Source organism: Notamacropus eugenii, chromosome 2 (assembly GCF_028372415.1).
Source record: "Notamacropus eugenii isolate mMacEug1 chromosome 2, mMacEug1.pri_v2, whole genome shotgun sequence".
NCBI lineage: Eukaryota > Metazoa > Chordata > Mammalia > Diprotodontia > Macropodidae > Notamacropus > Notamacropus eugenii.
The window spans coordinates 86,902,036-86,918,926 of NC_092873.1; the positions used below are offsets into that span (position 1 = coordinate 86,902,036).

Below are 16,891 nucleotides of genomic sequence, written 5' to 3' on the forward strand. Positions count from 1 at the left end.
ATTGCTGGATCAAAGGGTATGCATGGTTTATTAAGACTTTGGGCATAGTTCCATATTGCTCTCCAGAATGCTTGGATCAGTTCCCAACTCCCACAATACATTAGTGCTCCAAATTTCTCACAATTCCTCCAACATCTATCATTTTTCTTTTCTATGAAATCATCCAATCTGACAGGTATGAGGTGGTACCTCAGAGTTGTTTTAATTTGCATTTCTATGATCAATAGTGATTTACAGAACATCCTCATATACGTATAGATAGTTTTGATTTCTTCATCTGAAAACTCTCTGTTGATATCCTTTGATCATTTATCAGTTAGGAAAGAACTTGTATTATTAGAATTTTGATCAATTTTCTGTGTATTTGAGAAACTTTATCCGAGAAACTTGCTATATACTTTTTCCTGTTTTCTGTCTTGCTTATAGCATTGACTGCATTGTTTTTGCTTGTGAAAAAAATTTTAAAATTTAATATAATTAAATTTGTCCATTTTATATCCCATAATGCTCTTTATTACATATTACATAATGTAATTGCATCTTGTAATGCTCTCTATATCTTGGTTGGTAATAACTTCCCTTCTCCAAAAATCTGACAGTGAATTATTCCATGCTTCCTTAATTTGCTTATGAAACCACCCTTTACATCGAAATAGCATATCTCTTTTGACCTTATTTTGCTATGTAGTGAGCTATACTTAGTTTAGGCCAAACTGTTTTTAAGTTTTTCCAGCAGCTTTGTCAATAATAATAATTTCTTGTTTCAAAACTCTGGATATTAGTGTTTTTTTCACACACAAGATTACTATGATCACCTACTACTACGTAGGTTTTATTTAATTTATTCCATTGATCTGCCACTCTTTTTATTAACCAGTACCAGATTGTTTTGATGATTTCTACTTTGCAATACAGCTTGAGATCTAGTATGACTAGATCACCTCCTTCACAGTTTTTTCACATTAATTTAATTTTTATTCTTGACCTTATGTTCTTCCAGATGAATTTTATCACTTTTTGTAGCTTCAGAAATATTTTTGGTAGTTTGATTGGTATGGTACTGTATAAGTAAACTAGTTTAGGCATAATTGTCACTTTATAATTTTGACTCATCCTACCCATGAGCAAGTAATTTTTTCCCAATTGTTTAAGTCTGACTTTATTTGCGTGGCAAGTGGTTTGTAACCATGTTCATATACTTCTTGGGTTTGTCTTGGCAGGTGGACTAACAAGTATTTGATATTATCTGCCATTATTTTAAATGAGATTTCTTCTTCCATCTTTTGCTACTGGACTTTGTTGGTAATATACAAAAATACTGTTGATTTATGTGGATTTATTTTATATCCTGCAACTCTGTTAAAATTTTAATTATTTCAAGTATTATTTTTAGTCGACTCTATAAGATTCTCCAAGTATATAATGACATCATCTGCAATGAGTGATGATTGTGTCTCCTCGTTGCCTCTTTTATTCCTTCAATTTCTTTTCTTGCTTATTGCTTATTGCTATAGCTAGCATTTCTGTTACAATGTTGAATAATACTGTGTTAAGAATGGGCATACTTGTTTCATTCCTGATTTCATTGGGAAGGCTTCTAAGTTATCCCCATTGCAGAAAGTACTCACTATCGGTTTTAGATAGATGCTACATCATTTTTATGAAATCTTTATTCATATGATTTTCAGAGTTTTTAATAAGAATGGGTGTTGCATGTTGTCAACATATTTTTTGCATCTATTCAGATTATCCTAAGATTTTTATTTTGTTATTTATATAGTCAATCATTGTCATGTTCTTCTGAAAGTTAAAACAGCCCTAAATTCCTGGTATCAATCCCACATACTTATAGTGTATTAATAACTTTATGATATATTTCTATTTTCTGCTTGCTAGTATTTTATTTAAAATTTTTTCATTAATATTCACTAGGGAAATTGATCTATCCTTTTCTTTCACTGTTTTCGCTCTTCCTGGTTTATGTAAGAGGGCCATGTCTGTGTCATAATAGGGATTAGTTTGAATTCCTTGTTGCTCATTTTCCCACACAGTTTAGACAGCATTGGAATTAATTGTTGTTTGGCAGAATTCACTTGTGAATCCAACTGGTTCTGGGGATTTTTTTTTTTTTTTTTTGTAGAGGAGAAGGTAATGCAATTGAGGTTAAGTGACAAGCCCAAGGTCATAGAGCTAGGAAGTGTGTCAAGTGTTTGAGGCTGGATGGTCTCAAACCATGAGCACTTAAAAAACGAGGACTTAAAAAAACTTTTTTCAGTCTTATTTTCTCCCAGTTACATGTAAAAACAATTTTAACATTTGTTTCTTAAGACTTATAGGATTATTCAAATATTCTGTTTCCTACTCTGTTAAGCTGGTAAATTCATATCCTTATAAAATTCAACAATTTTTCTTAGATTGTCTGACCTATTGGCAGAGAATTGGGCAAAATAGTTCCTCAATTGCTTTAATTTTCTTTCCATTGGTGAAGAATTCAACTTTTTCATTTTTGATATTGGTGATTGGGTTTTCTTATTTCTTTTTTTAAAAAAATCAAATTTTCCAAAGATTTGTCTCTTGTATTATTTTCCCCTACCCCCAAAAATATGCCCTAAATTTATTTCTTTAGTTGTTTTCTTACCTTCAATGTCATTCATCTCTCCTTTGATTTTCATGATTTTATACTGTGAATTTTAATTTGTTTTCTTTATCGTTGTTTACTATATAGTATATTCACTTCATTGCTTTTTTTCTTTCCCTTCTTGTTGGTGTAAACCTTTACAGATATAAAATTTCCTCATAGTGCTATTTTGACTGCATCCTTTAACTTTTAGTATGTTGTCTCATTGTCATTCTCCTTAATGAAAATCACTGTTTCTATGATTATTTTCTTTGACACACTCATGCTTTTGGATTAGATTATTTATTTTCGAGTTCATTTTTAATCAATGCTTCCATGTTCCTTTATAGAATACAATATTTATTTTATTAAGATTTGAAAAGGATTTCTTTTTATATTTCTGCTTTTCTACATTTGGTTCTGAGGTATTATGCCCTGAGAGATGGTTGCTTTTTCTGTAGGTGTCATGTAATGCTGAGAAAAAGTTCTATTCTACTTTAGCTTTTTAACATCCTATTCAATTCTTTAACTTCTCTCTTGCTTATAGTTTGGTTAGATTTATCTAACACTGAGAGAGAAAAGTTGATGTCCCCCACTGGCATACTTTCATTGTCTCTTTCTTCTCATAATTCATTTAACTTTTCCTAGGAAAATTTGGATGCTATACCATTTGGTGCATATATATTTAGTAGTGACATGACTTGATTATCTATAGAAACTTTTAACAAAATATAGTTTCCTTGCTTATCTCATTTAATTAGATCTACTTTTCCTTTTGCTTTGCCTGAGATATGATTGCTGCCCCTGCTTTTAATTTTTTTTATTTCAGTTGAAACATAATAGATTCTACTCTAGTCTTTTACCTTTACTCAGCATATGTGTCTCTGCTTCAAGTGTATTTTGAGTCAATAACATATCGTAGGATTCTGGTTTTTAACCCATTCTGCTCTCTTCTTCTTTTTTATAGGTGCTTGTTCACTTATCAGTGATTAACTTTATGTTAAAGTTTGCCTCTGCCCCTATGGTGAAGAGGACACTATCTCAAATATCGCTGCTCACTCGACTTGTATTCTGCTCTGTGAGTGACCATAATTACAGTTCCTCTCCTGGAATTCCCACTAAGGTTCCACTTTCCTTTGGCTAGGATCTCAAATGTGTACATGCTTCTCATTGCCTTAGGACTGTGACTTTGGAATTGAATATAAGCAATGCAGCAGAGTTCTGTACTCAGTGCCAGCAAAGAGTCTCTTGTAATCCCTTCTGACCAATTGTCCAATGCTCTTATCATCTGTGGACCAAGAGCTCTGGAAGATACTGCCACAAATACAGTTGCTGGCAAGGTCTGCTGTGGGCTTGTGCTGGGTGTGGGCTACTCCTTCTGCCTTGTGCAAGGACCTAGGACCTCACTTTCGTGTGTGGCATACCTTGGATTTTCATCTTGCCCTTGATACAGAACTTTTCTCTTATCTTTTTAATTTGTCTGGGGCTGGAATGTTGTTTCACCCGCTGCTTTTATAGGTCTTGCTGATCCAGAATTTATTTTGAGGTATCATTTTAAAGTTGTTTTGAGAGGAATTTGGGAGAGGTTAGGTGAGTCTTTCCTTTCCTCCACCATCTTGAATCTGCCACTTCAAAGTGTCAAATTTTCTTCTGTATAGCTTGTTTGTGCAAAGTCAGTAATCATTTTTAAAGTTACTGCTATGTGCCAGGCACTGTACTAAGCCCTGATGATATAAAAAAAAGGCAAGAAAGCAGTCCTTGCATTCAAGGAGTTCAAATTCTATTGGAGGAGACAAGATGAAAAGAACTTTGTACTAAGATGATATATGTAAGGAGGAAATTGACTGTCCAACTTCTAATCACTGCACAGGTGTCTCAGTTCCTCTATCTCCATACCTGAGGCTCTCACAGCTTCCTGATTTCCCAGTTGGGAGGGTAACAAGAGATTCTGCTTCCTTTCTAGATATAGACAAAGTTCGCCTCAGGGGAGGAGAGACCCCATGCTCTGGACGAGTGGAAATCTGGCTCAATGGCACCTGGGGGACTGTATGTAGTTACTTTTGGAACCAAAGGGATGCTAATGTGGTTTGTAAGCAGCTGGGCTGTGGCTCTGCTGTGGCTGCTGTTAGAGGGGCTGTATTTGGTCCAGCAAATGGGATCATCTGGGCAAATCATGCAGAATGCAAGGGGAATGAGTTTTCTTTTTTGGATTGCCCTACAAGTCCCTGGGGGCAGGATTACTGTACTCACGAGGCAGATGCTGGTGTCATATGCTCAGGTGAGTGTGAAGGACATGAAACGGGGGTGGGAACTCTGAGAATAGATATTGATCTGGAAGATATGTAGATAGAGTTTGCATGTAAATGGAACTTCCTCAAATCCGTCCTATGGTACCAAGGGAAGCTGTAATCTGCTCCTGGGGTCATAGAATTTAGAACTGAAATTAAAACTAATCATAATCATTTCAGTGTCTTTCCCTTACAAAGGAGGAAATAGAAGCCCAGTGAGGTTACCTGACTTCCATAAGGTCACACAAAGTAACAAGAATCATTTGCTGGGAAATTTTTGAACATAGATGCTGTGACTCAGAACTAAAATGTCTGTTCTGTCCTCCTGAGCTTTCTCCAGGCAGGAATTGTAAAGACAGTATGTAGGAGATTTGCATACCGTTCAGATCTGTTTTAATAGAGTATATGAGACAGATCTCCTGTCCCTTTTCGGGAGCTCTCCATGATGTACAAATTCCTGGTGAAACTAGTGTCTGCAGAATTTTCTGTTTGGCTTGTTCTCCTGACCAAAGATGGAAAAAAATGTCTAATCCTCCCATCTTCTTATATTTTCTCTATCAGAACATAGTCTGTCATATTTTTTATACTTGCTTGGAGGAGTTTTTCAGGGGGTACTCTGTGTGCTAATTCCTGTTCCATAAACTTGACTCTACCTTCTGAGTTGTACAGTTTCATGCTAAGGAATGATAATGTTTAATATGAATTTTGGTCTTGCAATAAGGTCCATAGTGGAACTAACCAATCACACCCTTTGGTTTTCTCTAAAAATGTTCTTTCCTGTGTCAGTACCTTCCAAGACCTGTTTATGACATGATGCCTAAAATCAGAGTGGTGGAATTGTATTTTTTCCTAATATGGAGAGACAGAGGACACAGACATCCGGGGAATCTTAATCTCCATCTAATTCTACTTTGTCATGTGTCCTGTATCATCTGTGTTACATCCTATTCAACTAAGGAATATCCTTTCACATAATATAGTTAAAACATATGGGGACCATAAATCTGTGGGACACAGAGATCTTGAGATTGTTAGAGAACATATTTAAGCCTGAACACCCTTGTACCAGGCAGTCAGATGCTTCCTTCTGACTCCATCATTATGTAACTGCTAGGTTTAAGGGAATAAATAATTGAATATATATATGCATATATATACACATAAATGTACACTTGTAAATAAATAAATGTATATACATATGTGTGCCTGTGTGTGTGTGTGTGTGTTTGACTCTTTGTCTTTTAAGCAAATATTTTCAGGTCAACAAGGACAAAGGTAGACAGAAGGAGACAGTCTCCATTCTAAAGCAGACAAGCCTAGCATATAAGAATATGCCAGTTGTGAGTAGCAGCCATAAGACTAACTTCAGAAGTTGGAAGTCATCATTTGCAGTTGGTGTTTCATTCACTGTAATCAATCATTTCCTCTAGGTATTTCTATGATCATGTTGCTACTAATCCTGTAGGTGAAGGGACCTAATATGTAACTAACCTGCATTAACTACATTGTCATTGTAGCCCAGAGAGGTTGATCTTCAGGTTCCTGCTCTAAGTACATAATTTTCTGATTATAAAGAAAATAGAAGCTTTTCTGATCCGTGCCAACGATGGTTTTCTGGCAACCAACAACATCTATTCTGTCCTTGCCATAGTACACCACCAAAGCCACAAAGTTTCTGCTCATAATCATATCCACGAAAATCTCTTCAGCAAATATAACAGATGCTAGAGTCAAGTGTCAAAGTATTGTGGGCTTGTTTGACACTCACAGACTGAGGAGAATAGTTTGTAAAGAGCAGGACTATCAAATCATAAAATAGTTTCAATTGCAGAAGTGATTACTTCTTTTCCAAGTCAGCACAAATGTCATGGGTTTTACTCTTTTTTCTCTCATGCTCTATCTCTTTTTATCTCTTTCCTCATTCTCCCTCCCCCTCTTCTTCCCTCTGCTTCCCTCTATGTCTCTGTTTCTGTCTATGTTCATGTCTCCCTGTCTCTCTGTCCCTGTCTCTCTCTTTCTCTATTTATCTTTCTCTGTCTCTGTCCTTCTTTATCTCTCTCTGACTGTCTCTGTCTCTCTGACAGATTATTTATGGCCCAGCACCACAATTCACAAATCTACATAAGTTTATTAAACTATTCAACTTCAGTGTACTTGCTGTTGTGTTTCAAAAAAGTTCTTTTCTCTTCTTCCTTCCTGATTTCTTACTGTCTTAATGGGCCCTCATAGTTAAAAGAGAGCATGTTTTATAATGTCCTTATTCCTTAGCACCTGAGTCCTTATACTCAAACATTTCAGAAGTAATAGGAAATTAATCATTGAAAAATGTGGAAACAGTATTTGAAATCTCGGGTACAGAAACAGAGACACAGCTTTGGACATTTCAGAAACCTTTTCATGAATACCGCAAGACAGCTGACATATAGGCTACTCCAGCATGTTTCATCTGAATAAAAGGAAGAAAAAAGGAACATAGTCCTAGAAAATTAAAAATAAATCCTATTCAGAGTAACCATGTTCTTGGGAGAGAAGAGATGGTTCCTTCTCTAATCGTGAGATATCATATGGGACTATTTCTCCTCCTTGGCTGGAAAGCATCCATACATCCTGTTTCCAAATACCTCTCCCTAGCCAAAAACAATAGCAAGGTTGCATTTCCTTACATATGTGAGAATTGCTCTCCCAAAGAGTACCAGGAATTAAGTACATTTAGTTTGATTTCAGGTTTAATCATAGTCAAAATACTTCCAAGGCATTAATTGTTCTGTGCTCAGTTAAGGAAACTTCTTCAGCTTCTTCTCACATGGGAATATGTGAAACAAAGATCTCACATAATTAATTATGTTTCTTTCCTCATGAGAGAAATCTTGGCATTCAGGGCCACTCACTGGAGTTCTTTCTTGTCTTTCCAGGATTTGTGAAACTGGTTGCTGGGGATGGGCCTTGTAATGGGAGGGTAGAAGTCAATTCTGGAACACAACAGAGCACAGTCTGTGATTGGAATTTCACTCTTTCTACTGCCAAAGTCATCTGTGCTGAGTTAGAATGTGGGACTGCAGTCTCTATCATGAAAAGTGCGCACTTTGGAAAAGGAAATGGACCCATCTGGGATGAAGAATTCCATTGCAATGGAAGTGAACCACTTCTGTCACAGTGTCCCACAGTACCACTTCCACAAGGAAAATGCAGTCACAGCATGGATGTTGGAATCATTTGTTCAAGTAAAACTTACACAATACTTTTACTCTGCTCCCACATCGTACTTGACACTTAGATTAGAAAGTTGCCATGACTTTTCTAAAACCCTGTCTTCTGCTCCCAGGGTACACAGATTTTCGTCTGATGAATGGAAGCTCCAATTGTGAAGGGAGAGTGGAGATCCAAGTTTTGGGGACCTGGAGAACTCTCTGTGATTCCCACTGGGACTTGGCAGATTCCAACGTTCTCTGCCATCAGCTTCACTGTGGCGTTGCCCTGAAATCTCCAAAAGATGCACATTTTGGCAAAGAAAGTGACCAGATCATAGGGGACACATTTTATTGCACAGGGATTGAGTCTCATTTATGGGATTGCTCTGTTACTATTCTGGGAACTTCTCCATGTTCCAAAGGAAAAGTTGCCTCTGTGGTCTGCTCAGGTTAGTGAAGGTAAATTTATAATTTGTACTCCAAGGATATCACTAGGTGATGGACCAGTGAAAGCATTGATATGTGCAGGAAGGAAAAAAAAATAGAAGTGTCTACACACATAAGCAATCTGGTGATGCTTTTCAGTATTCAGAGGAGTGCCATGGCATCTTTTTTCTGATAGTAAATATAAAGAATTCTAACCATATTGTTGGGAATCCTGTATGTTATTTGCACCTATTTACTTTATATGCGTGATCATTCATTTATGAATATTCTTTGGGAATTCCCAGGTAGGGAAGATGTATTGTGATCCATCAAGTAGTTTAAAGCAAATGAGGCTTACATTAATATATAGTACCAATAGTGAAAATGGATATAGTAGCTCTGGGCATTGTTTGGAAGTACTAAAAAAAAAGACAAACTTATACAGGAAGGACTAGGAGATGTCTAAATTCGCACGATCGTTGTTTACCCAGAGCAAGATGGTAAGATCACTCAACAATGACAGAATACATTATAGAAGATCAAAAATACTGAGATATAATTCAACATTACGCAGTCACAGTCCTCTAAGAATAACATTCCAGGACTCTGTTCTTTGAAAATTGGCAACCTTGTCTCAAAGGGTCATTTGCAAAAGATCTTCTCATTGGTGGAAATTGATTTCATGAGGGTCAGAGTTGGTGAAAGTTGTAGAAAAGAGAGAGCCTGGTGTGAAAGAAAGACATACTGAGCCAGAAGACCAGGATTTCTCATATCTCTAGTTGTCACTAACTTCATCTCATGGAATCAATTTCCACTACTGATGAAGTTCTTCTGCAACTAGATCCTTGAGTCAATGATTACACAATTTTCTCTTCTTAGCATATTTGTTAGAGATGCTAGGAGTGAATCATGCTAAAATATTCTCATCAGAGATACAAATAGGTCAGGGTCCAGAGTAAAATGTCAACTTCAGGCTCATGATAAACAAGTTATACATTAGTTCAGTGCAGGTCAGCAAGAGACTGGGGAGAAAACTTGAGGGAAGTGATAGTGAGGTGTACGAATGATGAAATGCCTGGGCTAGCAAAGGTTTTAGCTCCCAAGCTTATGAATTCATTAAGCAATACATGCCAATTGCTAAAGAAATCAGGACCAGTGATCTTTCTCAGGTTGCAATAAAAATAAAAGGGAGTCAGATTTTTATGCATTAAGAACAATTAATCAAATAAGACAATAATTAAAACAAATAATTAATACATTTACATACATTTAGAAATAAAATCTGTGCCTCTGATTTCTAATTAGATGAAAGATTAGGGGCTTTCCAAGTTGTGAAGGGAAGAACAAGCAGGGGCAATTTCCTGAAATCAGAAAAAGAAGTGTCCTACTGCCCTCAAAGTGTGTGCCTTCAATAAATTAAAAACAAACAAACAAAACAAACAAAAAACATGGAAACAGTAACTACTGAATAGTACTGGGCCAATTTTTAGATCAAATATATAGGTTGTTTGTGAGAAAACTCCTTGCATTAATTTTTGGATCTGACTGGGTTCCAAGCCAGTATAATCTGGGTCTTCACTAAAGCATGAAGTAGAGGTTTTCAGGTCCTAGTCATGGAATATGAGTTTGAAAAGATGCAATAATGGTTCCTCCCAATTCCAACCATTGGGGAAAATTTTGTTACAATATAGAAATTGAGCTAGACTCAACAGTCAATAGAAAGAAAATCTAGCTAGCTCCAGAATTGAAACACAAGTTGGAGTTCATGTAGTTCAATCAATTCCACTACTATGTGCTATTCTAATCCCATCAGCAGGAAAGTCCTCCAGAGCAGGTGAGAAATTTAGAAACTGTTTCCAGTGGTATGTAAAAATGTAAAATGTAAAAATGGAGAGCTTCTCTTTCTATGCTTTCTTTTTCCTCATTTGCTTAGGAAAATCAATCTACTAACACTTATTAGGTGCCTACTATTTTAAAACCTCCTCATTTTCTACTTTGAGCAGGGCGAAGAAGGAATTCCTATCTAGCTAGTCCAACAGAGATACTTGTCCCTCCAGAGCAGTGATTCTGGACTTTCTTTGCTCCATGACGTTCTCTGGTGTGATCTTGCAACTGCTTCTGAGAATATTGTTTTTAACTGATCTCTCCCTCCAATGAATGTCAGAAAAATCAGAATTTCAGTTGAACCTGATAATGACCCATAGATTAACAATATTTAAGGGAGTAGATTAAAATAATTCTAGCCTGATACCCCTTCTCTCTAACCAGAGTAGAATGGGGTTTGTCCCCAACTTCTTGCTTCCCCTTCTGGTGGCAATTAAAGTCTCCCTTGGAGAAGCAGGATGGTAGAATCTAGGAAGAGTGGCAGCTAGGTTGGTCAGTGAATAGAGTACAGCACCAGGAATCAGAAAGATCCGAGTTCAGGTTTGGCCTGAGAGTAGCTGCATATCCTTTGCTAAGTCATTTAACCCTTTTTACTTCAGTGTTCTCCTCTTGCAAATGATCTGGGGAAGGAAATGGCAAACGTCTCAGGATCTTTGCCAACAAAGCCCCAAATGGAGTAAGGAATAGATGAATATGACTGAAATGACAGAATTACAAGAGAAGAAGAGAAGGGCTAGAGATGTCTCTTCTTCCTCCCTCTGACCCACACAATGACACCCCCATGCCACGTGTGACAGGGACATCCTTAGTACACATGGGGCCTCTCCACACACAGGTTTTTCTACACACAGACTCTTGCTATATGTGTGGCTCTTCTTACACAAATAAGAGACCAAATGTATTGAAATATAATTAGGAATACATTTTCTGAAATACCATATTTAATTTTTCATAATTACATATAAAGACAATTTTGACATTCATTTAAAAATTATTTTCCTGTTTTCTCCCTTTCCAACTTGCTCAATTGCCCCCACCCTAAGCCTTGTTTATCAATATATTTTAAAACAAATTCAGGTACTCCAAGTCAAAATCTCCTCATTTAGTGTTTAGACATGGTCTAGTGGCAGAAATGTGGTAGGAGGATGCTACCCTATACAATTCAAAGACCTAGCAGAGGGGGAGCAAATTCTGAGGAAATTTGATCAGCCACAAGTGCTACAGTCTTTCTCTGAAGAGTTTTTCCTTATGGAAAGGCACTCTACATATGGAGGGTGTGACTGGAGCTTTAGAGTACAGCAATAGAACTGTCAATGAGAACAATTGTGTTTGACTACGTAGAGCCAAAGCCTGCCTTCTTAGACTGAGAAATCCCTTTGTCCCTCCTTCACAACCTGTCTTTTCATCAGTGTGCTGCCTCCTCTCATCCAGTGTGTTTCCTCAAGGCACATATTTACGTTACTTTTCCTCTACCAGTTTAAAACTTACAGCCCTAGATTTGAAGTGTGTTTGCTTTTTGCAGGAAACCAGACACAGTCCCTCCCATTCAATAATTCACAGTCTGACCAGGAAAAGACACCTGTCCTCTTTTCAGGTAAGAAAGAAATTTGCAGAATCTGAGGAAACCCTCCTCTTTCTTTGGGAAAACGAACAATCAATTTGAATTTCTCCCTGTAGAAAATGGACAGCTTCGTCTGTTGAATGGAAGAGGGCCTTGCTCTGGAAGAGTTGAAGTCTTTTACAATGGGACCTGGGGAACCATCTGTGATGATTCTTGGGACCTGAGAGATGCCCACGTGGTGTGCAGGCAGCTGGGCTGTGGAGTGGCCCTTGAAGCCATGGTCTCTGCTCACTTTGGACAAGGATCCGGGCCCATCTGGTTGGATGAGCTTAGCTGCTCTGGAAATGAATCCCATCTAGGGGATTGCCCTTCCCTCCACTGGGGAATGCATGACTGCAGACACAAAGAGGATGCAAGTGTTCTCTGCTCAGGTCTGCTTTACACACACCCCAGTAACACTGAGGGACTTATGGGAACACAGAGGAGGTGGCGTTTAGAGATGGAGAAGCAGCTGATTCATACAGGAAGGAACATTTCCTGACCCAAGCACAGCTCTCCTTAGAGTTCAGTTTCAGGGCCAGGCCTGTTATCTGAAGGGTAAAATTTTCAGCTAGTACAATCGTATAGGTGGGTCTGCTCCTTTATTTGTGTGTGTGTGTATTACAGCTTTATGTGTGTCTATATGTATATATATATATATATATATTTACATGTATATACATATACATGTATGTATACAAATACATACATATATGTCCATGTATGTATGTATGCATATGTGTTCTCCTTATACCTATATTCCTAGTCGAGTGCTATTCACTGAGTACATATACAATATGTGTCTGCTAATCTGCTTTATTTTGGTGCTTAAAAAATTCACATTCATTTTGAAACTGTGAAACTTAGTAGTGAAATCACAATAAAGCCATTCCTGTCGTTGTTAGTGGTGGAAGCAAAACAAAGAGAAATGATCAGAAATATAGAGCAAGTAATAGTGGAAAAAGAAAGACTGGCATCTGTGTCTTTCCAGTGGAGACTTCTCAGCAGAGCCAGAGAACCTAATACAATTTCCAGAGGGAAGAGACCCAGAGAATGTTGTATCAGATGTGCCCTCTGATTGTGCCATACTTTCCTTTTCATTTACAGAATACCTGGATCTGAGATTGGTGAGTGGGGAACGTGAGTGCTCCGGTTGGCTAGAAGTTTTCTACAATGGAACATGGGGTAGTGTTTGCTCCAACTCCATGGACGACAATACTGTATCAGTGATTTGCAGACACCTGAGTTGTGGTGCTGATGGACATATTGAAACACTGTCTAGACCTCCAAGAAATGTGAAGGCCAGGTGGATTGACAAAATCACCTGCCAGGGCACAGAATCCTTCCTCTGGCATTGTCCTTCTCAATCCTGGGACCAGAATTCTTGCCCACAGGGAGAGGAAGCCATTGTCACATGTGAAGGTAACTCTATCTGTCTTTTCCATTTGACTCCTTCTTAATGAGATTTTTTTTTAGTCCAAGTGGATTCAATCTATGGACAAGATATAAACCCCAATTTAATTTAATCCATCCAAGTAAAGAGCGGAAGTGACCTAGGTTGGTAGCAGTAACAGGACAAAGGCTTCAATTTTTTTTATTATCACATATCAATACCTTAATGTGAAGAAGTTCTGAGTCAGCCTTTTCACCACATTTCCTATCCTAATAGTAGATTAAATCTTCCCTCAAACAACCTAACGTCTCAGTTCTTCACTAGATTGATTTCCAAAGGTCTCTATCCAACTCAGAGACACAAAAACACGGTCATACTCTTGATCACGGTATCACCTACAAGAGTTTTACTTATATGTTTTTGAACTCTGAAATCCCTTTATCTGATCATAACTAATGGTCAATACACCTCTTCTTCTGCCTTTCAATCCCCTAACACTATTCTTCATCCTCAGCATGACCTTCATTTGTCAGCTTTCTCAAAGATCAAGATTCTTGCACTGGCTAAACTCTCCTTCTTGAATCCTTGGGGAACTGAATCATTTCTCTTTCCATCCTTTTCTCTTGAGTTTCTTTCCCCTTTTACTATATCCAAACTTACCATCCCAAGGCTCATTCTTTGTTTCTTTCCACTATCCATTTCCTTTGCTCCTGCTCAAAGAAATCTGAATGAAACTGTAGAAAATCATGAAATCATGCTAACTGAATTAATCACAGTATGTAAGCTAAGCTTCACTGGACCTTCAGTGGAGCAAGTGAATGCTTTTATGCCTCCCTAATTGATACACTAGCCCACATGCAATGCTGGAAGTCCAGTTGATGCTCTTTTTGTACCATCTCTCATGCACATCCCCTTTTTCTTTCCGACTCCGCTGCCACACTGGCCCAGTCCCATTCTGGGTGCTTGGAAGAGCCTTCTAGTTGATCACTCTGTCTCCCTTTCTTGAAGTCCATTCTCCACTCAACTGTTATATTCACCTTCCTAAAGAACAAATCTGACCACGTGATCATGCTGTTCCCAAACAATATCTTTAGGACTCCATGTTCCCTCTGGGATCCCACATCACATATTCTCATTTTAAGCCCTTCCTATCCTCATGCACTCCTCTCTTTCTATTCTCATAACACTTTCCTTCCCTCTATGTACCATTCATTTCAGTGACATTAATCTCTGCTGTTTTTTGTAACAGGCACTCTGTCTCCTGACTGTGCATTTTCACTGATCCTCCCCACATCTGTAATTCTCTCCTTCCTCATCCTCTTCCTTTCGATGGCTGCATTTGTTGTTGCTGTTATTCAGTCATTTGAGTCATAACCAATTACTCCTGACCTCATTCGGAGTTTTCTTGTCAAAGTGTTTTTGTCATTTCCTTCTCCAGCTCATTTTGCAGACAAGGAAACAGCAAGAAACAGGGTTAAGTCACTTGCCCAAGGTCACACAGCCTGTAAGTTTCTGAGGTGAGATTTGAACTCAGGAACATGACTTTCCTGATTCCAGACACAGCACTCTATCCTTTGCATCACCTAGCTGCTTCATTCAGATCCCAGTTACACTCCTACCTTTCACACAAAAGCCTCTTATTATCCCCCATGAATGTTAGTGCTGTCCCTTTATTAATTAATTTTCTCCAATCTCTTTTGTATTCATCATTTTTGCACAAAGCTGTTTTCACATTGGCTCCTCCAATTAGACTTTCAGCTTCTTGAAGGCAGGGACTGCTTCTTTGTTGTTCTTTGTATCACCAGGGCTTAGTACAGTGATTGGAACATAGTGTTTTTTAATATTTTATTTGTTATAAGTGTTCTACAATTTGCTAACATGTAACTTGACTTTTTATTCCTCTTCTCATCTTTCCCCCCTCCCTCCCACCTCTCTCCCTGATATGGAATACAATTTTACATAGGTTCTCCACCTACGTTCCTATTAAATACATTTTCACATTAGTCATATTGCATAGAAGAATGAAAATGAATAGGAGAAATCATAAATCTTCATTGCAATGCAAAGACTTAAAAAATTCCCAGTGGTTTCTTAAGGCAAAATGCCTTCCACATTCAGAGAAAGAACTATGGAATTGGATTGCAGAATGCAGCAGATCAATGTCTTTTGTATTACAGGTTGGTTTATTTTATGATTTCTCCCGAAAATACTAGTTTTTTAAAAAATAGTTTTTGACACGTTCACTTGGACTTTTGCTCTCCTCAAACCCATAACTGCATATTTAGAGCAAACACCCGAGCAACCTATGAGCCACCATCTCTGAGCAGTATGATGTAATCTGACTGGAATTCGTTTCACTCCCATCCCATAGTTTTCAAAATTTCTTTGCAACATGACCCATTTTTCTTCTTTTCATCCTATTACAAAAAGGAGGACATCACTATTCATCCCTATGGCTATTCACTCTCTTCATCTTTTCTCCAGCCCTGTCTTATCTAGCAGGCAGACTCCCTTTGCCTCAGATTTCTTCACTCTCTCCCGGGACTAATTTGATCTGTTTCCTTACATAGTCTCCACTTTATGTTCAGGTCCCTCCTCTCCAATCCCACTCTGAAGTCCCTAAAGACAGGCACTTAGTATTTTATATTTACACATGTATTTTTACTCAGTCTATAGCTTATAGTTTGAATTCAACTGATCATTGAATGTCACAAAGGTGAAGATGGTGCTATTCTGTGTTTCAGGAGTAAATTAAGGTATCTTTGGGTAAACTTCCCTGTAATAGAAAAACCTATTGCCCAAATGATATTTTAGGATTATTATTAACCCAAACTTTCCCAATGTCTTTTCCCTGCAGGAATGAATGTAACTGACTGCCCAACATCTGGTCCGTGCACAGGTATTTCATTTCATCTCTCTCTATACCTGGGTCTCTCAGAGGTTGCTCATTTAGTAGCTGAGAGTTTACCAGTCAATTGTGCTTCCTTTCCAGACAAAGACAAACTCCGACTCAGGGGAGGAGAGACCCCATGCTCTGGAAGAGTGGAGATCTGGCACAATGGCTCTTGGGGGACAATATGTGATGACTCATGGGACCTAGCAGATGCTAACGTGGTTTGTCAGCAGCTGGGCTGTGGCTCTGCTCTGGCTGACGTGGAATGGCCTGCATTTGGCCCAGGAAATGGGACCATCTGGTTGGATGATGTGCAGTGCAGAGGGATGGAGTCCTCTCTGTGGGATTGCCCTGCAAGGCCCTGGGGGCAGAATGACTGTAAGCATGAAGAGGATGCTGGTGTCATGTGCTCAGGTGAGTGTTAAAGACATTAGATGGGTCTGGGAGCTCTGAGGACAGATACTGAGGTGGAGCACATGTGCTAGTGTTCATCTAATTGGAGTTCCCACAGGTCTGTCCTCTGGTACCAGGGAAGGCTGTTATTTCATCCCAGGGTCATAGAATTCAGAACTGAAAGTAAAAGTAAAATGAATGGTCATTAT

The 16,891-nt window shown here is 38.2% G+C and overlaps 1 protein-coding gene across 1 annotated transcript in view; it reads left to right on the forward strand.

Annotated features, from left to right (window-relative positions):
• Nucleotides 1-16,891, forward strand: part of LOC140522734 (antigen WC1.1-like) — a 70,291-nt gene that overhangs the window by 46,961 nt on the left and 6,439 nt on the right. Inside the window, exons 10-16 of the mRNA XM_072638033.1 lie at nucleotides 7,818-8,126; nucleotides 8,228-8,542; nucleotides 11,926-11,997; nucleotides 12,081-12,395; nucleotides 13,111-13,425; nucleotides 16,254-16,295; nucleotides 16,389-16,703. Coding sequence (XP_072494134.1) covers nucleotides 7,818-8,126; nucleotides 8,228-8,542; nucleotides 11,926-11,997; nucleotides 12,081-12,395; nucleotides 13,111-13,425; nucleotides 16,254-16,295; nucleotides 16,389-16,703 — 1,683 coding nt within the window. The remainder of the gene's footprint in view (nucleotides 1-7,817; nucleotides 8,127-8,227; nucleotides 8,543-11,925; nucleotides 11,998-12,080; nucleotides 12,396-13,110; nucleotides 13,426-16,253; nucleotides 16,296-16,388; nucleotides 16,704-16,891) is intronic.